The sequence below is a fragment of the Acomys minous genome (assembly GCF_964271855.1).
Source record: "Acomys minous genome assembly, chromosome: 1".
Classification (NCBI taxonomy): Eukaryota; Metazoa; Chordata; class Mammalia; order Rodentia; family Muridae; genus Acomys; species Acomys minous.
In genome coordinates, this window is record NC_140483.1 from 47,516,622 (window position 1) to 47,541,633 (window position 25,012).

At 34.9% G+C, this 25,012-nt stretch overlaps 2 protein-coding genes across 3 annotated transcripts in view; one reads left to right on the forward strand and one right to left on the reverse strand.

Moving 5' to 3' along the window:
* The window catches only part of CDC73 (cell division cycle 73), a 110,207-nt gene that overhangs the window by 47,956 nt on the left and 37,239 nt on the right, over nt 1-25,012 (forward strand). For both annotated transcript variants that reach the window (XM_084796412.1, XM_084796413.1), the window contains one exon: nt 19,076-19,133. In XM_084796412.1, the coding sequence (XP_084652538.1) occupies nt 19,076-19,133 (58 nt within the window). The remainder of the gene's footprint in view (nt 1-19,075; nt 19,134-25,012) is intronic.
* Nucleotides 337-8,016, reverse strand: B3GALT2 (beta-1,3-galactosyltransferase 2). The gene is made up of 2 exons (XM_084796440.1): nt 6,744-8,016; nt 337-2,439 (listed from the first exon to the last, which is right to left on the reverse strand). The coding sequence occupies exon 2, from the start codon at nt 2,315-2,317 to the stop codon at nt 1,049-1,051; it is 1,269 nt and encodes a 422-aa protein (XP_084652566.1). The 5' UTR covers nt 2,318-2,439; nt 6,744-8,016; the 3' UTR covers nt 337-1,048.

Below are 25,012 nucleotides of genomic sequence, written 5' to 3' on the forward strand. Positions count from 1 at the left end.
ATAAATGATTAAGTGTTGGCTTATATACACCTGCTCTCAGGAAATAAACTTTTCCCATATGTTGCTGTTTGGCAGACATGCATCTTAAAAATACATTGAATGAAATTACTGCCTGTATTTCTTTTTTCTTTGTTTCAGCAACACATTATCATTGTGCTTTTATGTTACTAATTTTGCATTAGTTAGAGGAACATGATTCTGTTTTACAGACATATTTGAAGTCTGGTATAGTTGAGGTTAAATAGTCCCACTCTCTGAGAGTATAATATTTTTTCTAAATGCAAATTCAGTGAAATATTGGCTTGGTTCTTAATACCAATGAAGAAACAAAATTGATCTATTTTGATACCTTTAATAGTTCCTTTTATAAAATCTTGAGCCTGAGACACATTAATTTTTTACATCACATCATGTCAAAATAATTTCCCCAGTGTAGATGAGTATTTATAAAAGAAATTAAAATAATTATCAATTATTTTTAAAAGTAAGTTCTTGAATGAGAATTGCATTGCTCAAACACCTGAATGTTATAAGTTTATGGAATAATTTAACTAAATCTTATTGCATGTAGTATAAAATTTTAGAACTCTAGAGTTAGGTCGGGAAATGTGTTCTTTGCACAATTACAAAGTTCTCTTAAAATCAATAGTACTGTTTTATTTACATTTAATTATATGGTGAAAAGAAAAGTAAAGCTGGGGTCTTTTGACTGCCTTCATTTCTTAAATCAGATATATGTAGAAAATGTATGTGGATACATTGTATTGGTCCTTAATGTAAGACTCAAACCATTTATGTATGCATGCTTATTATTGCATGTTAATACAGAGAATCCCCTTACACAATTATTTAAATAGACTCCTTTGGGATACCTTTTGTCATAATTTGTAATTTTATGAATTATCTTATTCAGAAAATAAAAAAATAGTTTCAAATTCCTTTATGTGATGAATTGAACTAAAACTTGTCCTGTGTATATAATCAAAATTTTAACTATACATGCTTTAAACAATATTTACAGATTGTACATTTGAACAAAAATAGTCTTTTAGTGTAGTTTGCGGTGCCGATACCTGCCTGCCTTTTCCTTTGCTGCGTTGGCACAGGCGTTGTGCTTATTTTGTTGTAAATGGTTCCAGTATTTTATCAGTTCACTAGGCTGGAACTGATGAGAGGTAATTAGATGGCTGTATTTACAGCTTGAATAAGAAACTCGCCAGTGATTGAACACGAATTCATTGGGAGGGGGCACAGGATCAATTCTCAACTTGGCAAGACAGATCCCTACATACACATCTTCCAAGTGCAAACGACGGATACCTAAAGAAACCTTAAATATCTTTTCTGCCAGATCCCCAGAAAAAACATAACCAGTTCCTGAGCAGAAGACAGGGTAGCGCTCACTTGGGTAAAGGTCTGGTGGCATGTACCACTTGCTGTCTTTGTTTCTGTTAGGTGCATATCCTCTCATTAGATACCCAGTAAAATAGTTGTGCCTAGGAGGCAGGTCTGGCTTTAGTAACTTGTGTATTAAATATTCAGTATTGACAAACATGTCACTGTCTGTTTTCATAACATATGGAATATGTGGACAGTATGTTGCAACCCAGTTCATACCCATTAGTGTTTTAATGGTCAGATTATAGTATGTGTCTAAATATTCCTGTTGAATTATATCATGATATTGTCTGCTTTCTTCTAGAATTGCATGTTGAAGATAGCCGTTTAGTTTGATACTTATGCCCAACAAAAAAATCCGTGTGATTTGGATGCCAGGTGCTAGAGTTTCATTGCCCCATGTTTGCCGGATAGCTCTTCTTGCTTCTATTTGTCCAGGTTCTGCAGCTATTAATAGTATTAAAAATGGACTTTTCTCTTGGCATTTTTCAGGCTCATTTATAATATATTTGAAATGGTAAGAGTTTGGATGTCCAGTACCTTTTTCATTGTAAATACTTCCATTGGCACTGAGTGTGTTCTCCAGTCCTGTAACTCCTTGTGATGATAGGTCTGTGTTATTGGAGTTAGTTGCTGTCTGAGGCCTCAAAGTCTGAGGAACTGTTTCTTTCCAAATGTTTCGAAGGGAGCTGTGATTTGTCTCACTTTTCGTAGAACGAAATCCTCGGAAAGTGTATGTCACAGGGTTTTCTTTGAATCCAGGTCTACCTGGTAGCCAGTCATGATGATTGAAAAATAAAAACATAGCAAAAAGAAACACTAGAGAAAGTATACCCATAAGGTGGGTCCGGAACAGAGACCTTTTAGCATTCCATGTCATTTTTGCAAAGCAGCAGTGTCTTCTCCTCCACTGAAGCATGTTGTAAATATCCAGTGATAGTAAAGGATGTATGTGGCCAAAAATGCTCCTCTTTTTTCCTGGATCAGTACTGATTTTTGGTCATCATTTTCTGGTTCAGTTACGTGTCCCTCGAAGTCATTCTATAAACATGAAGCAAAATGGTTTACAAGATGTAAAATCTTACAAACTGCTTTAAAAGGGCTCTAGGTGCTAATAAAAGGACCTTTTTTAAACTGAGAAAAATAGGGAAATCTAGATGTAGGGGGAGGGAAAGGAGAGGAAAGACAATATAAGGATATAATGTTTCCTTATGCCAACATAAGATTACTGACAAGATTAAAAAATATTATTGAGTGCAATGAACACGTAAAAGATAAGTAATTTATTTTATTCACTTGATCTTAGTAGCGCTGGTCATCTGTTCTTTTGACATAGGTGAAGATTTTTACAGTGTGTCAGGTAGAAAGGAAGGCTCTGCAAGAAGGCCTTCAGAGCAGATGGAACATTTATTGGCATTAATTAAAATTGATTTGATATACTATGGCAGTATGGTGCACAGTCAGTGGCCTTTTTTGGAAAATGGTCATGTATCGGCTATGGGACAGACGGTGCAGGTTTGATTGTGGCAGAGTTCATTCAGTTAGTCACAGTACACTGCTTGGCATGTTTCCACTGGCCCCCACTGTGTTGAGAAAGTCAGTGAGAAGATACACCTGTCAAAATTAATTTTCAGGGTCGAGTAATTTCAGTGTGAGATTTTAGGCAGTAATAAATGATTAACATTTAAAAGTACTTTGCTAATTTTAACCATCCACCTCAAATAGGATGTATTCAGCTCAGTCTTATCGACGGGTCAGTCTTACTTATCAATGGTTTTGGCAAAGGACATGCATTTTGCAGTTTTTCTGGACTTCTTGAAAAATACAGGCAACATCCCCTACTATTTTGGGTTTCTTTAAACCCCATTTTCCACAAAATAAATTTTAAAATATTCCTGAATTATATATTGTTGTATAATCTGCAACAAACAGATATCAGTTTAGTTTTTAAGTCTTTATAGTAGCATAGCACTTAACAGTCCTAGTTCTTCCGAAAGTTACAAGCTGGTCAAAAGAAATTAATGAGGCCACTTAGTGAAAACTGGTTGTTTTGCAGGAGGCTTTTCGGCACAGCACAGATTTATTTGTATTTATTAATTTGTTTCTATTCTTAGATGACTCTAGATGAAGAAATGAGGTATTAGATGTAGTTTGAATTATGACAAAATGTGTTTGGAGAAGCAAATAACTAGTTTTGATTTTTTTCAGCTTAAAAAAAAAACCAAACCAAAAGTACAAGTCACTTATTTAATCATTAATCCTGATTTTTTAATTTCTTCTGAATCATAAGTTCTTGTGCTCAGGAAGTAAATTTTTTCAGTTATTCAGTGAAATAATTTTTAAACAAAGGAAATAAAATTTTAACATAGCCACTTATTGCAAATTATTTATGTAAATGAATGTGCTTATCTTATGATTTTCCTATGCTTGATGATCCTTTTGTTTAACATTGACACAAATGATTTTTATCAAGAAATATACTTTACATGTAGGTTAAAAAAGAAAACCTGAGTAATTGTAGCATAAAATTTACACATAGTCCTTTCTATTACTGCTTGAAAGCATTAGGTGGTTATGAATGAAGTACTATTCTACTGGCAACCACTAGGAGGAGCAAGTAGGTGGGAATTTGAACAAATTTCTAAAAGAGTTGATCTTGTTTCTGAAATTGAATGGTGCTTTCAGTGATTAGAATATTTGTCAAACCTGAAAAATATTCAGTCACACACACACACATACAGTGACTTTAAAAAATCTAATTTAGTTTTATCTACATACATTTAAATATTACAGCACTATATAAAGAACCAAAGCTATTCTCATTCTATGAAACATGGTTCCTTCAATGACAGATGAAAATTACAGAGCTTGATAATGTGAAATAAGGCCTGATTTAGAAACTATTTTTCCTTCCTATACTTATAAATAGTTTCTATTTAAAGTAGAAAACTATTCTTAAAGAGCTTATTGGAAAATTACATTATGTGGTAGATACTAATGCTATACCCTAACCTCATAATGAAACTAGAAGGTATTTAGGGCTTATGTACATACATTTAAAAAAGAATTTACTTTTGAAAGTCCATTTGATCCGTATCAATTATTATAAATACTATCATGTCACCCTTCTGTTGAAGTCACAGGGAGTAGAACATGACTGAGATCCAGTCATTCAGATGCTTTAAAATTGCAACTTAAAGTTCAAAAAGAATTAAATTCAAGGTCACATATTTAAAGGAATGAGTAAAAGAAGTTAAGGGAATGAAATACTGTAGTAAGTTACATTGTTTTCATGAAAACATGGTCCTTGAAGTGATAATCCAGAGTGTTTTAATGTTACAGAAAGCAGCTAATTTCTAAAATTTATAACAATGTACATTCATAACTGGTTCTAGTATGATTTTATAAGATGGAGGTACACTTAAATTTAAGTTTAATGAGAATTGTCTGTTTGCAAGTATTAATCTAGGAGGGCTTGGAATTCCTGTACAAATATACCTATATGATAAACCCCCATTGATAAATGAAACTCATGCATCTATCATTAAATTCTTTGCTAAAGTTTCTCAGGTTGGAGTGTTCTCTCTCTCTCTCTCTCTCTCTCTCTCTCTCTCTCTCTCTCTCTCTCTCTCTTTCTCTCTCTCTCTCTCTCTCCTCCTGAAAACAAAAAAACCATAAAATTGCCATAACTATTCCACCTTTTGTTACATGATGCAATTATTCTCAAGTTAATGCCTGTTGTAATTTAGTTCTTGAAAATAAGAATAAGACTAAGAGTTTAGTGTTTTGCCATGCTTTTTAAAATAGCTTTAAAAAATAGATCTTTTCTGTTTTGAATATAAATACTTTGTGTGTTTTTTAATCTTATAGATTGAAATTTGTAAAGATGTTACTATTATGTATCCTTCACATAGAGTTCTTACCTTTTGACTTAAAAGTTGATATAAATATATTGATTTTTGAAACAGCTTTTGATTTAAATCATGCTTTGATAATGTATACTTTTGAAATATTTAGTTTATAAATTGTCTTAATTTCTAATAAAGATACTAAGAGAGGCTGGATTTTAAAACCATGTTTTACTTAATAGTTCCTGATTTTACTCTTTATCAGAGTACAGATAGCTGTTATTGATAATTGATGTTGATACACAACAAGGTTTCTTACACTCACTCAATCATAACTTTACAATACAATGCTTCCATAGATTTATTATTTTTTTGTGATTGTTAACAGGCCAATAAGTTTTAATAAAAGTGAGAGGAAAAATCAAAATACTTAATAGGTTTGTAAAATTTTAGGAACACCTTTAAATTCTTGAGCCCTGGGTTGCTCTTCTACCATTGATTGTCCCCAGGATAGTTTATTTCTGACCTATAGACACATGTAGAGGCAGAAGGTAGTAAATAAAGCATAGAAACCCATTATTGATATTTTGTTGACCTCATTATTATTATTATTAATGGATATTTTCATGTTAATCTATTTATGCTAGATTTTTAATTTCACTTTTAAAATTATCTCCATGGACCGGTGTTAACACTTTATTATTTAGAAACAGTTACTTAAAAGCTTCCTTCCTGTTTCACTAATGTACTTATTGCAACTATTGATAGCTCTTTGTTTAAAGTTGTATTCATTGATACTGTAATAACATGTGACTGACTACTGTGCTGGTGTTGTGCTTTGCATAAACTCACTACCGTTTTAATCTGATGCTAATGTTTTGACTTGTAGTGTCTTGTAGCTCAATAATACTTAAAATTTTCTGATATACTCTTGAATTGTGTTTGTTATCTCTCTCTGAGGAGATACATATTAAGAGAAGATATTACTATGAACTGTTAAGATTTTGTTTTGAAAGGATTTTTCTGAAAAGTCCTCATGATATTAAGATCATATTTGATGCTATTTAATAGAATTTTACTGCACTGTTTCTTGATAGCCATTTTAAAGAAGGTGCTTTAATTTATTAGATAAGGAATCAATTTGACCTAATTTGCCAGAGGATTGCTGGTTTTCTTTAAAAGATTTTTAAAAAGGATTTTCTTTTCTTCTTAGTTTAATTTCTTAGAATCGTTTCAGAACATCTTGTTACTATTTGATTTTTCTCTTAATGTTTACAATCCTGCGGAACTACTCCCAGCTGCATATTTAGTTGAATAAAGCAATAACAGCGCGTATCTACTAGAGAAGGCAAATTTTAAAATCGTGTATTTAGAGACCCCTTTCATAGTTTCAAGGGCAGTGAACTGAATGAACTTGTTTATCAAGTGTATTAGTGTCTCTAGGGCTATAAAATCCTAACACATTTAATGAACATTGTACACAAGACAGCGACATACCTTTCTTTCTTGGTCAGGCCATTTAGATGGAGAGGATTATGCCCACTGAAAACACTTTTGGCACGCCATCACTTCAGCAAAAAACGGTGCTATCGAACATGCGCACATCCCCCAACAGTCTGCCTCCTGCGATTGCTTTTCACAGTATCCAAAGTGTCCGTCTGTCGGGTTGTCTTCAAGTTACCCTTCTTGTCCATACGTGTCCTGATCTTCAGAGATTTTCCATTTCTTTTTTTCTTTCTCTCTTTTAAACAAAAGAGCTGTAGTTTTCTGTTCTGTTTGGTGCACTGTTGACTCTTCCCGACAGTTGATGCATTGAAGCCCTTTACATCTGCTGTATTCCCAGCTGGACAATGCAGTGCTGTATTCTCTTCTCAGTATCCATATTTCTAGGAGCGCTGAGCTGCAATGTAAAGCAGCAGAGCTGAGGCTTAGTGTTTCAGTTGCGTTGAAAAAAAAAAAAAAGGCTTTGCCTCTCCCTGTCGTTGTTGCCTGGCAGCTGCAGGAAGGATTTTTTTTTTAAAGCTGTTTTACTGGGGTTTTCGTCTGTAATGTGAAGTCCACGGTCTTCTGTGCTGCACAGGCAGGCAGCAGTTTAAATGTGGGCTTGACAGATGCTCTCTCTGACAGAGCAGAATTTAACGTCACTGCTTGGCTGAGTCCCACGTGATTGTTTGCATTCATTTTGACTAAAAACCTAAGGTAGGGAAAAGCTTAGAAATCTTGCTGCTATGTGATACATAATATTTATTTAGAACAAATACAAGAATGATTATGAAATGAATGTTACGGTTTTTTTTTTAGTCTTTATTTGAACTTACAGGCTTTCTAAATATTTTCTGTGTTTGATGGTGGCTTTTTTTTAATAAGCTTTTGTAGAGCAGAAGTAACAAAAGCTTTTACATGTAAGTTGGTGTAAATTAACTCTTTAGTATATTCTTGCTCTTAAAGTTTCTTTTGTCTAAGTTGTTCTGATTTTCTAGTCTAGTTAAAACTCATTATCTATTATCTGTAACGTAGACTACCTCCCTATTTTTTACAGCTTACCTTGGATTACTTTAATGATGTGATACAGCCTAGTTTTTTGCTCTGTGCACTTTTCAGTGTTCTTGAACGTAGTAAATTTAATTTTAAATCAGTTTCTTGTTATCAACATTAAAAATTTTCATTTAAAGTTACATGTATCATAGAATTAAAAATGATATAGTAGATACAACATGTATAGCTTTTCTTGATTGCTGAGTTCTAGTCTACATGATTGGTTGTACTTTAAAAACTTTAGGTAGAGAAAAGCTTAGAACTTTCGCTTCTTGTAAGTAGTAAGTATATTTATATATATTGCACATGTGTGTGTAGACCAAATATAGTGATGAGCTAAAGTACATTGCTTCTCATAATGTTTAATACTTTTAAAAATGGTTTTGTAAAATGCTGTCAAACAGGTATTGTAAACATTAGAGAAATTGAATTCTTTCTCTGATATATTTATCTAGGATCCTGGGTACTTGGAAATCTTTTTTTTTTTTTTCCCCTTACAGTAGCAATGGGGTAGGTATTTTTGTCACATGTTTTTAATGGCCATAATTAACATTTTCTCTGATAGCCTAGAAACATTAACTACTAGCAATTTATAGTTTTAGGGCTTATATTATATATTTTAGGGGTACAGACTCCATTTCCTCTGTTTCTCACATAGCATCATATGTCATTTCAGGTGAATAGAAAGTATATTTCCTCTAATAGTTTTAAATTATTTCTTTTCATGTTTTATTGACAGTGTGCTTTCTTGGTTTAGGTGTACCCTATAACTTTCTTAGTTTGTGTCTTATATCCTTTAGAAGTGTTAGAACAGTAAAAGAGAAAGAAGAGCGAAAACTAGGGGAGAAACTTAAAGCCTGGAAATTTGTCTTTGTTTAGTTATATTGTATGAAGAGGATGGAAACTCTGGTTTCTTAGCATTTGGTTCTTAAAACTCCATATTCTAGTCCTCACTGCTGTTGTCAGCTCTTCTTCCTCCTCCTCTTCCTCCTCTCCCTTCCCCCCTACCTTGCCTTAGTTGTTAGACAAACTGTAATAGGTAAAGGAATAATGTTTATTGACTCTGCTTAAATTATTTCTCCAAAGTAGATTCCTAATAGTAGGGCTTAACTTAAGTTAGGACTGTACAATTATTTATTCCAAATTAGATTGAGTGATAAGTACCTGAGCTGGTATGTAAACAACCTTCCTTTATGATAGTGTTATTATTGTAGTATCTACTTTAAAGATGAGGAACTGCTACCTATAGTTGTGCAATAATTAACCTAAACACCGGCTAATTACTGATGGGAATGAAGGCTAGCTGAGAATTTTGAAACTGGACTATTTGAAAATTTAAAATCTGATTTCCTATAATCTATTGTTAAACATTATACTACGTGACTGCTAGAAAATTGTGAAAGTTTCCCCCAATATTGACATAGTACCCTAATAATCACTCATGGAATACTGGATGTATTTTTACTTTTTTATTAAATGTTTCTCAACAAACTACTATATGCTGACATATAATTTAAGGCATGGCTTATTAATTTTTTGGGATTATGAGGATGACTGAATAAATTTCCCACCTTCTTTTTAGAGAAGGACAAAAATATCTTTTACCAATTATTGTTAATATATTTTAAATCCATCTTTTGGTGATAACTGAGAGCAAGACAGTGCTAGATACGTTCTCTACTTCTGACCTATGCCCCCAGCAACATGTTTCTTTTAGTTTTAATTTACAGTCGTTATACATATTCATGAGGCCCAGTGAGATGTATAGTGATCGTCTCAGAAATGGCATATTCGTTAACCCAGAGATGGCTCTTTTTGATTGAACTGGATTTATTATGGATCTCAATTGCTGAAGGCTTCATGGACAACTCAATAATGGTTTCCTTTTATGTTGGGTGGAAGCCTGAATTACCCATTAGGGACATGTTTTTTCCTACTGTTTGCTATAGAGCAAATGTTTATATGACAAGAAGATTCCTAAGATTGGTAACCAAAGGTTCCTGTGTGTCAGACATAATACACAGTAAGCAAGAATTTATTTTGAGCTGTAACTAATAACTGTACCTTTTTTCTTAAAATTTAATTTTGTCAACAGCTTAAGGTTTCCAGACAATAGAAATGGTAAAAATCCATGATTAAGGCAACCTTGTACAAATTCTTCCTTTAGTCTAGTTTTTTTTTTTATTCTGAAATCTGTGGGTAAAGTAACTCAATAAAGGTGGCAAATTTCTTCATTAAATTCAGCAAACTGACAGTTGCCTTGCTATGTTTTATAGATTCATGAAAGTACTGCTTACATAAGTCTGTTCTTATTTTTTTAACATAGGCCTTATTTTTGACAGGTGGGGGCGTCTATTACTTTGGGCATCATGGCCCAAACTATCTAGCTGTTTATTTTTTATTTGCTTATTTTTAGCTGTTTATTTTTTATTGTAGAGATTTCCTGGACAAATCTATAATAACCCTTAAGGAATGAAATTTAAAGAAGGGTTTTGTAATGCTTCCTGATTTCTCCTTCCTAGCAAATACACAAAATTATTTCTTTATTCATAGAATTACTGGTTCTGAGTGGCTTACATGATATAAACTAGCAATAACTTTGGGAATTACACATTATTTGGTATGTGTAAGTTCAGTCATGTATCTTTGATTTTAAAAAAGATTGACAAGAAATGGGGGTAGAACACTTGAAACACTGAGCTATTATTGAATAACAGAAGAAGGGAGGCATAAGTCCAGACTTGTCTACATTGGTCTCCTTTCTGTTTGTGCTCATGACAAGAACTAAATATTTTTTACTTTTAGTGCTAGATTTTTGTAACAACTTTCACCACTTTTATTTGAAAATTACTGTTTGATATAGGTATCCAGGGACCAGGTTTAATTTTATTGATATTCCTTAATGTGTATAAAAATATTTATTTGGAGTTTATATTCATTGGCATTTAAAAAAATACAGATTTTTTTCCATTGGATTCGTTTGGTTATTTGATTTTAGTAAATAGCTTTACCCCTTTAAAAATTGCTAATTAAAATAAGTTTTTTGTCAAATCCATTAGTTGTGTATGAACTGTTTTATTGTTCTTTGAACTTAGCATGTATTAGCCCAATTGTAAAGTAGTAGTCTCAGAGTGACCACAAGTGTCAGTGTTTGCCTTATTTTTCTTGCTCAGTTTTCCTTAAGTTGGACAGCAGATAGTCATGTCAAGAGTTTTTCTTCACTTGAAAGCAAAGTTAAATATACATGTCTTTTTCAGAACTCGTTATCAACACCTTTATTTCATTGCATATAATTAAACTATAAATATGATTCATAAAAAATTAATCTAAAAGAATATAATCATTTAAAATTGTCAGTGATTTGATCGATAAATCATTATGCTTGCTTGCATGCTCTTTGTGAGTTAGCAGTTTTAGTTGGGTATATTTTTTAGTTAAAATTAGGGTTGTTGGCTTTGGAGATGGCTCAAGGAATAAAGCACTTGCTGTTCAATCATGATGACCAGGTTCATATCCTCAGTACGAACTTTTTTTTTTTTTTAAGAAAGGTTGTACAAAATGTCATCTATATTTTATACTTTAAACTTAAGTATTTGATGTTTATATCACTTAATGTTAGTCATGAATTGTGATTAATACTAGTATAAAATGTGTGTCCTTGCAAGAAAGGGATTGGGTGACATTTCAGTTCCTTGGTAATTTGAGGGAAGGACTCCATTGTATGGAGAGCCATAGTAGTTAATAAGTTTTGCTTGTTTTTGAGAATAAGGTCTTTATTTGTAGCTCCAGCTATCCTGGAACTCCTTGTGTAGATGTTCCAGCCTGGTCTCCAACTCACAGAGATATGGCTGCCTCTGCCACTCCAGTGCTGGCATTAAAGGTGTGCATCACCATGCATGGCTTGTTAATAACGTTTTATGGGTCAGTTGGTATCTAAGGTAAGCACATCCGTAGGTAGGCTCAAAAAGCAGCTGTGCATGTATCTTAGATCTGATCAAGGGTTGCTTCCTGATTCTATTTAATGTACTAAGTCAGTACTACTACATTTTGATGTTTTTTCACTCATAATTTTATCTGTAATTGCTTATAAAAATATACCTGAAGAGTGCTCAGACTTTGCAATAGTTGATGAGCATAATGTGATTTTCTGGGAATAGTACTCAGTCCTAAACATGAAGCTTATTTATTTTTCATACATGCTTTATATGCATCTGCTGGGCATAGTTTCATGTTTTTATGTAGTTTTCACTGACTCTTAACATGAAGTCAGGCTAGAAGTTTTATAAATAAGGTTTTCAGTTAGAGATGCTAAACTGGATCTGTGTGTGTGTGTGTGTGGGGGGGAGATATCAATCTAACTATTCTGTTGATCCATGAATGTGGGAAGTCTTTTCATTTTCTAATGTTTTTAGTTTCTTTAGAGGTGTAAAAATTTTTAATATTAAGACTTTTCACCTTCTTGGTTAGGTACATCCCTTTCTTGCCCCACCTATATTACAACACACACACACACACACACACACACACACACACACACACACACACACAATCACACAAGAGATAGAGGGAGAGACCAGAAATTGGCGTACATATTCATGGAACTTCAAGAGTCCAACATTGTACAGTAACACACTGGAGACTGAGAAAGTAATTAGTATTGTTCAAATTTGAATCCAAAGGCCTAAGATTCACAAGAACCCATGATATATAACTTACAGTAGGATGTTAATGCAGACAGGGAATTTCTCAGTTTGAAGACACAATTCATTCTCTGTCCTTTTGTTCTGTTTGGGTCTTTAATGGGTAGATGACTGCCACTTATTTTGGGAGATACAGTGCAGTCGGCTTTACTCAGTCTAAAACCCTTATACACATGTAAAATAATAATGACCCTTTCAAAATGGCACACACAACTTCCCATTGACATTGTCCTTATCTTGCTCTCAACTAGAGAAGTCTGTCAGTGACACACAAACTATTTTGCATCAGCAGACATTTTAGGATAAATTTAATGTTGAATCGGTGGAGATTATTTTTGTGGTTCTCCTGTCCCTCTTAAATAATTGTTTTTAAATTTTTTATAAGTGTATATATATATATATATATCTATATCCTTCTTTTTATGATGCATTCATTGTTCAGACCAGTTTAATATTTAGGCATCAAAACAGTACAGATGATAAAGTGAAGTGGTATACATTTTTAATGTTACTGACTAGCATTGTGTTTTTCAATTTTGTATTACTTATAATGAATATTATATTCCTTCTAATTATGAATAGATTTTGATCGGAATTGATTTAGTATTTCTTTTGTTAAGATTAAAATGCTAAAGGCATTTTGTAGTTAAGGTGGCAGAAACCCTCTCAAGTCAGCATGTGTAAAAAAGACAAATACATTATAATAATAGAGTGGTGTAATATATGAAATTTAGGTTTTTCCTTCCTGTTTTGTCTCATTTTTATTTTTATTCGGATTCTGTATATGGGATAAAATATGCTTTGTTTTTCTGAGTTTGCCTTATTTTGTTTAATGTAGTAATTTTTAGTTCCATACATTTCTTTTCTTTCCTTTTTTTGATCAGCGACATTTTTATTTAAATGATTTCCTTTGGTATGAATTTTATATTTTGATTCAATGTTTGCCAATGTGGTGTGTTTCTTGCAGACAGTGAATTGTTGAGTTGCATTTTCTTGATCCATTTAGCTAATCTTTTGAGAGTTTGAAGCCCTTTACATTTAGGATTATTATTGAGATAAACTTACTTATTCCTATAATTTTGTAGTTTTTTTTTTTAGTTGTTTGGGTTGGGTGGTGTTTCTTTTTCTTGATTCTATTATGGTTTTCTAGTTTGTGGAATTGGACATAATTGATTCACTTTTCGTCTTCCTTGTTCATCTGTTGTTCCCATGGCTTAAAAAAAAATATATTCTCATGATTCTTTTTCTTTCCTCCTCTTGTTTATAATTCCCTCATATATCTAAAAAGTGCCAGCTTGACTGTCATACAGTACATTGATTTGGGTTTGTTTTGAAACAAGTTATTTTATCCATCACTTAAAAAAAACAAACAGGTAACTACCGAAGGTGATGCAGAGATGGTTCAGTGGTAAGCACTTGCTGCCCCTGCAGAAGCCTTTTATACAATTCCAACGCTCCCATGACAGCTGACAACCTGAACATTTAAAGCAGAGAACTCCCTGAGTTTGCTGTGGTGTAGGAGAGGCAGTTCTGTTACTGGAGGACATTTTCAGTGCTTTCTAATCTTGAAGTACCCTTTGAGAGGAGTGAGGTTTTGAGAAGTATCCTGTGAACTGACTTTTTCTCCTCTCCTTTTCTTTTTTATTCTTCTCTAATATTTTACATCCTAAGTTTCCCCTCCTGCTCCTTTCCCCAATCTCTTCTCCCACCTTCCCTCTCCCTTAAGTCCATCCACCTCTCCCTGAGGCCTGGCTCTGCCTCCCCTCAGAGAAGAGCAGGGTTCCCAGGGCCATCAACCAAACACTGCATAACAGGCTGTGCTAAGACCATGCACATGAAGACTGGGCTAGACATCAAAGAGACCAGAGAGACTTCATCCAGCAACTGAAGAATATCTCAACCAAGCATTAGGTGGAGCTTGGGGAATCCTATGGAGGAGGTGGGAGGAAGGATCAGAGGAACTAGAGGGTTCAGGTACATCACAAAAATACAGGTCACAGAATCAACTGACTGGGACTCATGGGGCCTCCCAGAGATCAGGAAGCCTGTGGGGGTCTGACTTAGGTAGGTCCTCTTTGTGTATGTAGTGGCTGAGTAGCTTGGTATTCTTGTGGGACTCCTAACAGTTGGAGTGGGGGTTGTCCCTAACTCTTTTGCCTACTTGTGGGACCCTTTCAATGAACCTAAATTTTTTGAGCCTCAGTCCTATGGGTTGCCTCCTTGAGCTGCCTCCTGACTTGTGTTCAGGGTTCTCTGTCTTTATTGCTATTTAGTTTTTGTTGTCACTGTTCATATCCACAGGCTCTTTGCCACCTGAGGCTCCTGCTATTCTATGTCTCAGTGTGTTGGGATGTAGCTTCCTCAGGGACTGTGATTGGATATGCCCAGGTTCTTCTGTTTGTGTTTGTTACCCCAAGAGCAGCATCTTCTTAAGGAAGTAAATGGTCGTAGCTCTCTGAAGTGTGGAGAGTGTCAGGGTGAATTTCTTTTTCAATGGTGACCAGGAATCACTTTCACACCAAACCTGTTAAGTGCATTTAAAGCTTGTAAGAACCATCTGCTGTACCACCTGCATACAAGAATCTTCTCCTTTCATACTCCAAACCTCTCATTTTTGTTGATTGACTTTGTCCAGAGTTTTCAGCTTTGCTGCAGTCTCCTTTATAGTTACAAAGCCTTCAGTATTGTTTCTCTGACTTTTCCCATTGGAATGCTATGTGGGATCCTTGAATTCTGATATCATGGCATGTTTCTAGGAGCTTAAACATATTTTGTGCTTATTCTTTCTTTAATCATAAAATAACTGTAACATATGCCATTTTGTCCACTTCTGAATTCAAAATTCAGTGACACTACATCATTTAAAATGTCCAGCTATTCTTGACATCTCATGTGAAATCATAAAATGTTCCCGTCTTTTCCTTCCCATTTACTAGCATGGCATATGTGTGCTAACATACCTGGAAATACTTTGCCTACTTGTTTAAGCAGCAGGTACTCTATTTCCTAGCACCAGAAAGATCTTAGACTATCTCATTCACTAAAATAAGAGCTACTTATAAAGAATACACCTTGTTTTTTGTCTTCTTCAATATTTCCTGGAAATACAGGTCTGTCATTCTATTCTCCTTCCATATACATTGAGTTGCTTTAACTTTCCCAAAATATTTCATGTCCAAATGTAGCTGTAATGCTTGATTCTTCCCACTCTTCCCCCCAAGAACAAGCAAGTTTCCTTTCCCGGTAGCACAGCTTGTCAACACCTTTGGTGGTTTTCTGTTGATAACTTTCTTTCTTTCCTTTTGTACCTCCTCCCCCATCCCCCTCCCTCGAGACAGGGTTTCTCTTTTTAGCCTTGGCTGTCCTGGACTCACTTTGTAGGCCAGGCTGGCCTGGAACTCACAAGAGATCCACCTGCCTCTGCCTCCCTGAGTGTTGGGATTAAAATTATGCACCGCCGCAGCTGGCTGATAACTATTTTTTATGGTTGGGTTTCCAGCAGTCCAAATAGCTTTTAAAAACAATAGTATTCCCAGTCTATTTAGTATTACTGCTAAATTACTATTGTTAATTCATGCCCAACACAGCTATATACCTTTGAAAATATTTCACCTTTCACTCTTTATCTTTGTAGTAAAGAGTTGTAGAATTGTTACGTTGTTTCTTAGATCTCTTATGCAATGACTTATCTAATTTTATTTCAGAGCAACAGAGATCCAAGTATAATGTGCTTTTTACACTGAGCGTTGGCTAGGGAACCCTGGAAATGGCTATAAATTAATGACATGACACAATAAGGATATTCCTAGTTTTGTCTTATTCATAAAGTACTTGTTCAACAAGTACAGTGTTGTGTCACACTGTATAACTGTGTATGGAGTCACACTAAGGGAAACTACTGTAGTGATTTAGACAACTCAGATAACTGAAGAAGATAACATAGATAAGTTTTTCTTTGTCAACTCACAGGAATTTGGTTCAGTAAATTGAGGTTAAAAGGTATGTAATCAGTGTACAGAGTGATTAAGATGAGGGATTTTAATGATTCATGCTATGAAGAATTGTTAGAGGAAACGTAGAACTTGAATGCCAGTGGGACAAGGCAATGGGTGTTAACAAAGGGAATTAATTGTGTTGTTTTATATGTGTTTATTTATGCCAATTATGCCTTTCCTGCCCGTAAGTTGTCAAAGGATATTATCAGTGATTCTAGGCTTAACCACGTAGTTCAACTTTATGGTTAGAATTCTTATTTATTTATTTTTATTTTGAAAGCAGTTTAATTATACAACTATTTAACAATGGTTAGAATTCTTATCATCTGACTCTTATTTATAAGAAGTAACCTCAGAAAAGGATCTTTGACCTAGTTAGATTATGTGCCTTTTCTTGTGACGAGGGAGTGTTTGCTTCATTGAGAAGGACTGCTTATTGTACAAACTGAAAACGTTATTAATATTTAAAAGGATCAAGGTTTGAGTTTATTCAAAAGTAGACAAATTCTTAAAGTTTATTTGTAATGGAAAAAAGTTTGTATGTGTGTTGCTTCCATGCTCCAGTCTTTTGCCTGGTCTATTTTGACTTGAAGAAGAAGAAGAAGAAGAAGAAGAAGAAGAAGAAGAAGGGAAAAAAAAAAACCCCACCATTACAATGAGTCAACAAATAGTTGGTGCCTACTGTGTTCTAGGCAGTGGTATTACAAAGAATGAAACGAGTCTCTGAAGCTGACCTTAGAGATAAATATAATCAGAAAGTTTCCTAACTTATATTAAGCTCTCAGTTTTCACTTTAGGGATAGCTTATATTATTCTACATTTAATTTTTTTACTTGCATTAATTTATTTAGAAGATAGTGATCTTATTGTAAATAAGCATTATGGGTTTTCAGAAAATGAATACATGCATGAAGTTGGCACTCAGAATAACTGGTAGATACAATGTGCCTACTAACTGCATAGAAGAAAGTGCATTTGAAAAAGATACTTCACTGTCTTTAAGTGCTTTGGACCCCAAAAGTGTTTGCTAGTAAATATTGTAGCTATTGTTTTTCTGAAAAAATGAATGGTTTCTATGACATTGTAACTGAAGGCTAGGAGTATCATTATACTAACAGTGAAGGTATTCCCTCTTATCTTTTAAAAGTGGTGTGGGATATTGTCCAATTCTAGATTATTTTTCATGTAAAATCTCATTTTAATAATTATTTAGTAATTTTAAGTGTTCCTTGTAATGATAACTGATTTTGGTTACGGAACTATAACTCATCTTGATACTTGTCAAATTCTTTTCCATTGAGAATACAATGAGGATAAAATCTCCATACAGCAATGGTTTTGAAGCTTATTGTTTGAAGCTTTCTGTAAAGAAAAATGGGTTAAAATTATTGTGAATATAGTAGAAGCCATTGCACAAAAGGCAGATGCCTTACTAACTGAAGTATTTCAGAAGTATCTTCCTGAGTATACTTCAACACTTAGTATATTTTCTTATACATATTACATCCCAGTAATTAACATTTATTATTATTTTTTAAAATAAAGATTCTTATTTGGTTATAACTTAAGTATAGCAAAAATATTTTTTATAAATGAATTTACCTGGGCATTGAAATTTTTTACATTTATTTTATGTGTGTGTGTAGGTGGAGGAGCAATGCATATGGAGGTGAAAACACCACAGGGCTCTCGCCTTCCACCATGTGGGGAAAGGGGCTTGAACTCAGGTTCTCAAACTTAGTGGCAAGCCACCCATACCTGTCAAGCCATCATACTGGGTCTTTTTGTCCTGACTATTTTAAAGACCTTTACTTATTTGAAAGAGAGCCCCGCTTTAAAGATGTACCAGAAAGTACTATTATATCTATTTAACTTGAAATTGTGTGTCATTTATCCATTTTGGCACTTTTAGGGGAAATCGTTTGAGTTGATTTTAAAATAGGTAGACTACGAGATGTCTAACGTGTACATGGTCTTAAGCTTGATCCCCAACACTTCACTAAAAATAAGCTTCAAAAGTTAACCAGAAAAAGTCAAGCAGTACTGTTTTTGTATCATCATCATCATCATCATCATCATCATCATCATCATCATCCGTCCCCTCCTCCTCTTCCTCCTCCTCATCAGTTAAGCAAATCATTAAAAGTATTCCATGCTTTTAGTACTTGTTCATTAGTAACACTGTACTTTTTCAGTAAGTATCTTCATTAGTATACCTTCTTAAAAATAGAATAAAAGATAAGGAGGGCTTTTGTTTACTTGTTTATTTTGCCTCATGGTTTTAAGGCCTATTGCATCAAGGCAGACAAGGCATACCACCACCAGCCGCTCTGGCTGTGGCAGTGGTAAATTTTTTTAGGTTTAGGGGGTCTTTTTGAGACAGGGTCCATGTGTAGCTCAGAATGGCCTGGAGCTCACTGTATAGCACCAGCTGTTCTCAGACACACTTCTGTCAGCCTCTTAAGTAGTTTAATTTTTAAACTTACAGGTCTGGGCCAAATGACTGACTGACTGGGAGAGCTATATGAGATCTCTTTAAACTGTTTAATTGTTATGTAAATGAATTTTGATGTCACACATCAATTTTTATCTTTTAAAGGAAGGTGCATCTGCCCGTAAGACTCAAACTCCTGCCGCCCAGCCTGTACCTAGACCAGGTAAAAATATAAAACTGATTTTTTTTCTAGATGGTCATATAAATGAATGTTTTTTGATTGTAGTAATCTGAAGAAATCATTGTTTTGCTTAAATACACTGAAAGACCATTTTTCTTCAAAATAATCATCACCATTCCTTAAGCAGTTCTTAAACTGGTGATATACACAAAATATTTACTAGACCTTGGCCAACATCATTCATTAATCTTTATATTCTTAACAGAAAAACATAAAGAAGTTAAAATGAATAGTTTTCAGAATCTTTGAAGTTTTTATTTTTAATATTATTTACTGGGCTGTCTTTTCCTGAATTTGATTTAAAGGCTTGATTACTCACTTGTATATGTAACAAAATATCTGGCAAAAGCAATTTAAAGAATGGTTTATTTTTATTAAAAAATTAAGGGTACAGTTCATCATTGAGGGAAATTCCGGTGGCAGGAGCTGGAGGATGCTGGTAACGTTACATCTGGTCAGGAATCAGAGAGAGATGGACAGTTTGGCTCACTCCATTAGCTTTCTCCTTTTCATGCAGTATGGGACCCCAGCACCTGAAGTAGTGCCACCTCTGTTCAAGGTGACTCTTCTTATCTCAATTAGTATGATTTATATAATCCCTTACAGATGCTTCTGGAAGCTAACGTCATTTAGACAGTCTCTCTCAGATGCTTCTAGAGCTTGTTAGGTTGACAGTCAAGATTGACGTAGAGATCGACGTTACAGGAATCATCAACAGAACAAGTTATGTGATTGTGTAACAGTAGCATATAAATTACACTATGGGGTCTGTTTTTGTTGTTTTGTTTTGTTTTTGAGACAAGGTTTCTCTGTGTAGCCTTGGCTGTCCTGGACTTGCTTTGTAGAGGTCTGCCTACCTCTGCCTCCCAGAGAGCTGGAGTTACAGGTGTATGCCAGTGTGTGCGTTTCATGGGAACATTTGTTTTAACAATTTGATGTAGTTGAAGAGTTAAAGGACATTTTTAGATGATGCTTTTAATTTGGTTAATTTTTTTTGTATTCCTTTACTCAATAATTCTTTGTTTTAGATTCATGATATTCTATGCAAATTTGGATTGTTTTTTCTACAGAAGTTCAGCATATGTTGATGAGCACTTAGAAGTTCTACAATCACTTTTTAAGATAGTTGGTAAGCAAGGGTACTATCAAAGCTATTTTAGAGTCTGTCCCTTCTCTGTACCTAAAAAATGATTTTTGCTGATCCATGTAAGCACAAATAGTATATTCCTAATTATTTCTGTGTATTAGGATAAGCTAAAGAGCACTTTGTAGGAAGAAGGAAAAAATAACATATGCAGGGATGACAGATGACTCTGGGTACAAAGAATAATGTCCATGAACTATAGCTACATTATAGAAGCAGTTGTGTAACCTTTCTGGGGAGGGAAGGATATGAAGTTATGATTTGTCAGCCTAAAGAAGATCACATAAGAGATTCAGAAATTACCAAAAGAAAACAAAACAAAAAACGCTTTGAGTATTCTTATCCAGTTTTGTATTCGTGAATTAATATGAGCTTTTGTAGTTTCTAATAATGAATATAAAAAAGAGGTAGAAAGAAGTTATGGATGTAACAAGTCACTTGACTAAAGTGTTGTGTGTGTGTAGAAATGGAAGTTAAGGGGTGTTTGTGTTTGAGTGTGAAATATTCCCCTAGTCTCATGTGTCTCAATACTTGTTTCTCAGGTGGTGATGTTATTTGGGAAAGTTGTGGAAGCTTCATGAGTGGAGGAAAGGCCCTGGGGGTAGACCTGGAGGCTTTCTATCCTGGCCCTACTTCATGTTTACTATGTATTTACTGAGTGTCGATGCAGTGTGACCAACTGACCTGCTTCTTCCTCCATGCCTCCCTTGCCTGCTGCCATGTCTTCCCTGCAGTAATGGACTGTATCTCTTTGAAACTGTAAGCCAAAATAGACCCTTTCTCCTTTAGACCGCCTTTGCCAGTTTTTTTTCCTTTCTTTTTTAAGTATGTTTGTGAGATTGCATGTGTGCACACTGCATTCCACAGAGCATATATGTGAGTCAGAGGGCTGTTTAGGGCGTTGTTTCTGTTTGAATTCTGGGCATTGAGCTTAGGTTGTTAATGCTTGGCAGCAATCACCTTTATCTGCTGAGCCGTCTTATCAGTCCTTGTTCAGGGTATTTTGTCAGAGCAACAGATTAATTATGAAAAGAAGGAAGTTGGGTTCTATATAAGAAGACAATTATTTGTTAAGTATTGGGTTCTAAAAATTTCAACTCTTAATATCCTATGCTGCTTTTTTCATGTGTACTCAAGAACACAGTTTTAACTAATGGAAGGAATTTAATCTAAACTAAATGTTTAAAATATTTCAGATATGCCCTGCTTATACCTGTGAGCTTTCTTGTTTTATTTATACCTTTAGTTCGTTTTTTTTTTTTAGAATCAGTGTATTCTGCAGCTTAGACTAGCAAGCCTAGACCTTGATCTCTTAATCCTTCTGTCTGAAGTGCAGGTATTGCAGGCACACACCATCATGCCTTGCCATTTACTCTCTGGGTTATTTTTGTTTTGTTGTTGTTGTTGATAGAATCTTTTTCAAACTAGACCTTCCTGCTGCCTTTGCTTTCCGTACTGGTATTGTAGACATGCTTTATTACACTTGGCATCATTAATATTTGCTTCCATATACCCATAGCTCTTACCCAGCATTCTTTTTTTTTTTAAAGATTTATTTATTTATTTTTATTATGTATACAGATTTCGTTATAGATGGTTGTGAGCTACCATGTGGTTGCTGGGAATTGAACTCATGACCTTTGGAAGAGCAGTCAGTGCTCTTAACCTCTGTGCCATCTCTCCAGCTCCTTACCCACCATTCTTAAAGAAATTTAGACATTAGTACTAGATTGGCCTTAAAAACCACTTTAAATGGATGTTTATGGCTTGGAATCTTTATTTGTCCTAATTTTTTGTGAAATAAACTTGTTAAATTCAAGCCAGCTCCCCACCTCTCCAGCTTCAAGAATAGAGAAGGATTGGGGGCGGGGGCACAATCAAATTCAGGGTTGTGATGGCTGGCAGAGTTCTAGTAAAGTACAATTTTCAAAGTTGTCACAATTACAGAACATAGCAGTCACAAGCGGCAGCCCTCCAACCCCTCCCAGATTTCTACTCAGAAAAACAAATTCCTTACTGAAAGCTGTGTCTTAGGACTGTCAGTCCATCTGCCTTAGGGGAGCGGACTCATTTAACTTAACTCTGGCTTCAGAGACCGCAATCGAGAGTCTGAAAAGGGAGACTCCAGCAGGTACGGTTTTCCCACTGTGCTTCCTGGCTTGTCACATTCCCACCCCATGGTTGCCAGCGAGACCCACCTCCCAGCCAGGGACTGAAAGCAGGAGCGCTGGGTTGGGGTGTTTTGGTCCTGACCCAGTGTTTTCTCTTGACAGGGGAACCACTTGTGACTACAATTTCATGTACCACTACTAGTAAACTCATTTGAAATGAATTTAAGTAGATTATAAATTAGCATAGTGAAAGGATAAGATTATTTTATTTTTTGCTAGTTTATTACTTTATTATTTTGAGATAGGATCTTATAGTGTAAACCTACCTGTAAAACTCATTTTGTGGGCCAGGTTGTCCTTGAACTCAAAGAGCCCCATCTTTGGGTTTGAAGATATCTCATTGTGCCCAGCCTTCTTGCTTTAAATCGTTTGCTTATAATTTAGAATTCTTCTTAAATAATTGGCCTATAGCTCTTGCGTGCGTGCGTGTGTGTGTGTGTGTGTGTGTGTGTGTGTATGTGTGTGTGTGTGTGTGTTGTACACTCATGTGAGATTGAGACTTGTTTACTTCAATCAAATTTCTTATGGTATTAGTTATTCAGCTTATAAGTGATGTACTGGATGGATTACTTCTATAAACATCCTATAGCTTTAAATGTGTATGCTGAGCTGGGCAGTGGTGGTGCATGCCTTTAATCCCAGCACCTGGGAAGCGGAGGCCAATGGTTATCTGTGACTTCTAGGCCAGCCTGGCCTACACACTTAGTTCCAGGACAGCCAGGGCTAGGCTACACAGAGAAACCCCCAAAATATGTATGCTGATAATTTCCAAATTTTTATCTTTGTCTAGCTTTGTCACTTGATATTGAAAATATTGGTTTTCACTTCTATATGAAAATAAGTTATAGACATCTTAAAACAAATTAAACATTTTCCTTCCCCCATACACACTCCAAGATCTCTCTCTATATTTCAGTAAGTGGCACCACTATTAAGTCTGTTTTTTAACCCCCAAACTAGTTAGCATTCTTCATATCTCCTTATACCTTTCCTTTCTTCTGAGTTCTCTCAGATTTACTTTTTCTGCATACCCCCTTCACCTGTTTCACTTCTTAGTCTCTACCTTAAGACCCACCATTTCCTTAAATTAGAGCATCTTACATTGTAGACAACAGACCATATTGTATCAGTCTGCTAATTTTCTGCTCCTGCTCTGCCCTCCCAAAGATAAAAGGTAGAAACTGTCACAGGCATTTGGATATATAAAAATCTGTTTCATAATTCAATTAATTCAATCAATTTAATAGTAATTGTTACAACCTTTCCCCATTTAGCCTTAGAGAGGAGTAAAAAGCCTTCATTTAAATTGCACATAATTTGACAAGGACTTTTTTTTTTTTAACTAATTCTGCCCGAGCTTTCTTAAGCTCCTGCTGGCCAGAAGCTCAATGTTATATGCCAGAAAGACTGCAAAACCAAATATGCCTGCTTATGCTCCTACCTCCTGCTGGGGTTAAAGGCCTGTACCGTGACATCTCCTCCAAAAAGTTCTCTTTTTATTCTCTGTCTAAATCCCCTATTTTTCTTTTGTAGAAGATATAAGATGAAAATAGTATGGTGCCACTTTCTGGCTAAAAATTATTAGGCTTTTACTAGGGGGAGAGGCACACCAAACATTTTAATATCCCTTTCAAATTAAAAGTTAATTGAGATTCCATATCATATGTGCCAGATTAGTGTGTTGTCAGACTGGTTGGTAGCACATATCTATAGATGCTGTTAGTTAGAAGTGGGAAGATAAGGTGAGTCCAGAACTTAAATTCCTGTGGATTCAGCCCACTAACTGAAAAGTCTGTGAAGATAGATCCTGCTGCTGCTTGATGACTATATGAAATGTCTTGTGCAAAGGTTCTCCTTATGACGTTTAAAATAAGGAGTTCAATCATTTGTAACCAAGCAAAGGAACTATAATATTTCTTTTGGTTTTTATTGGTTGGCATATTGACAGTGGTTGTATTTGCTTTAGTAGTAGTGGTGCTGGTGCTGGTGCTGGTGCTGGTGGTGGTGGTAGTAGCAGCAGCAGTAGTAGCTGCAGCAGGGCTAAGTAAGTGACATAAATATATGCCAGGTCTGGCTAAGGATTTAGAATACACCATTATTTAATTTTTTTTTTTTTTTGTGGCATTTAGTAGGATGTAGAATTATTTCTATTCTGCAGTTGATGAAACTGGGTAAAGTGAGCCACCTTACCAGTTTAATTTATATAGACAATACCAAATGTGGGCATTGAGCATATTTTTTTTACCTGTTACTTTCTTCAGCTTCCTCTTAGCAAATTAGTCCCCTTTCTGTTTTTGTGGTGTGCATGGGCATATATTAATGTGTATGTTTATAAAAAATAATCTAGGCTCCATATATGAGAGAAAGTATCCTGCTTGTCTTCCTGAATCTGGCTTGTTTTTTATTTGGCGTTATATGTTTGGTTGTCATAAGTTTTAGCTGTCTTCCTCAGTGACTCTCTACTTTGCTTGGAAACAGTGATTTTAGCAAAGTTGGAATTCATGGATTAGGCTAGATTGGCTGGCCAATGAACTTCAATGACCTAT

Bases quoted from the DNA above. Each gene is read 5' to 3' on its own strand.
- B3GALT2 (XM_084796440.1), bottom strand. From the start codon at position 2,317: ATGCTTCAGTGGAGGAGAAGACACTGCTGCTTTGCAAAAATGACATGG.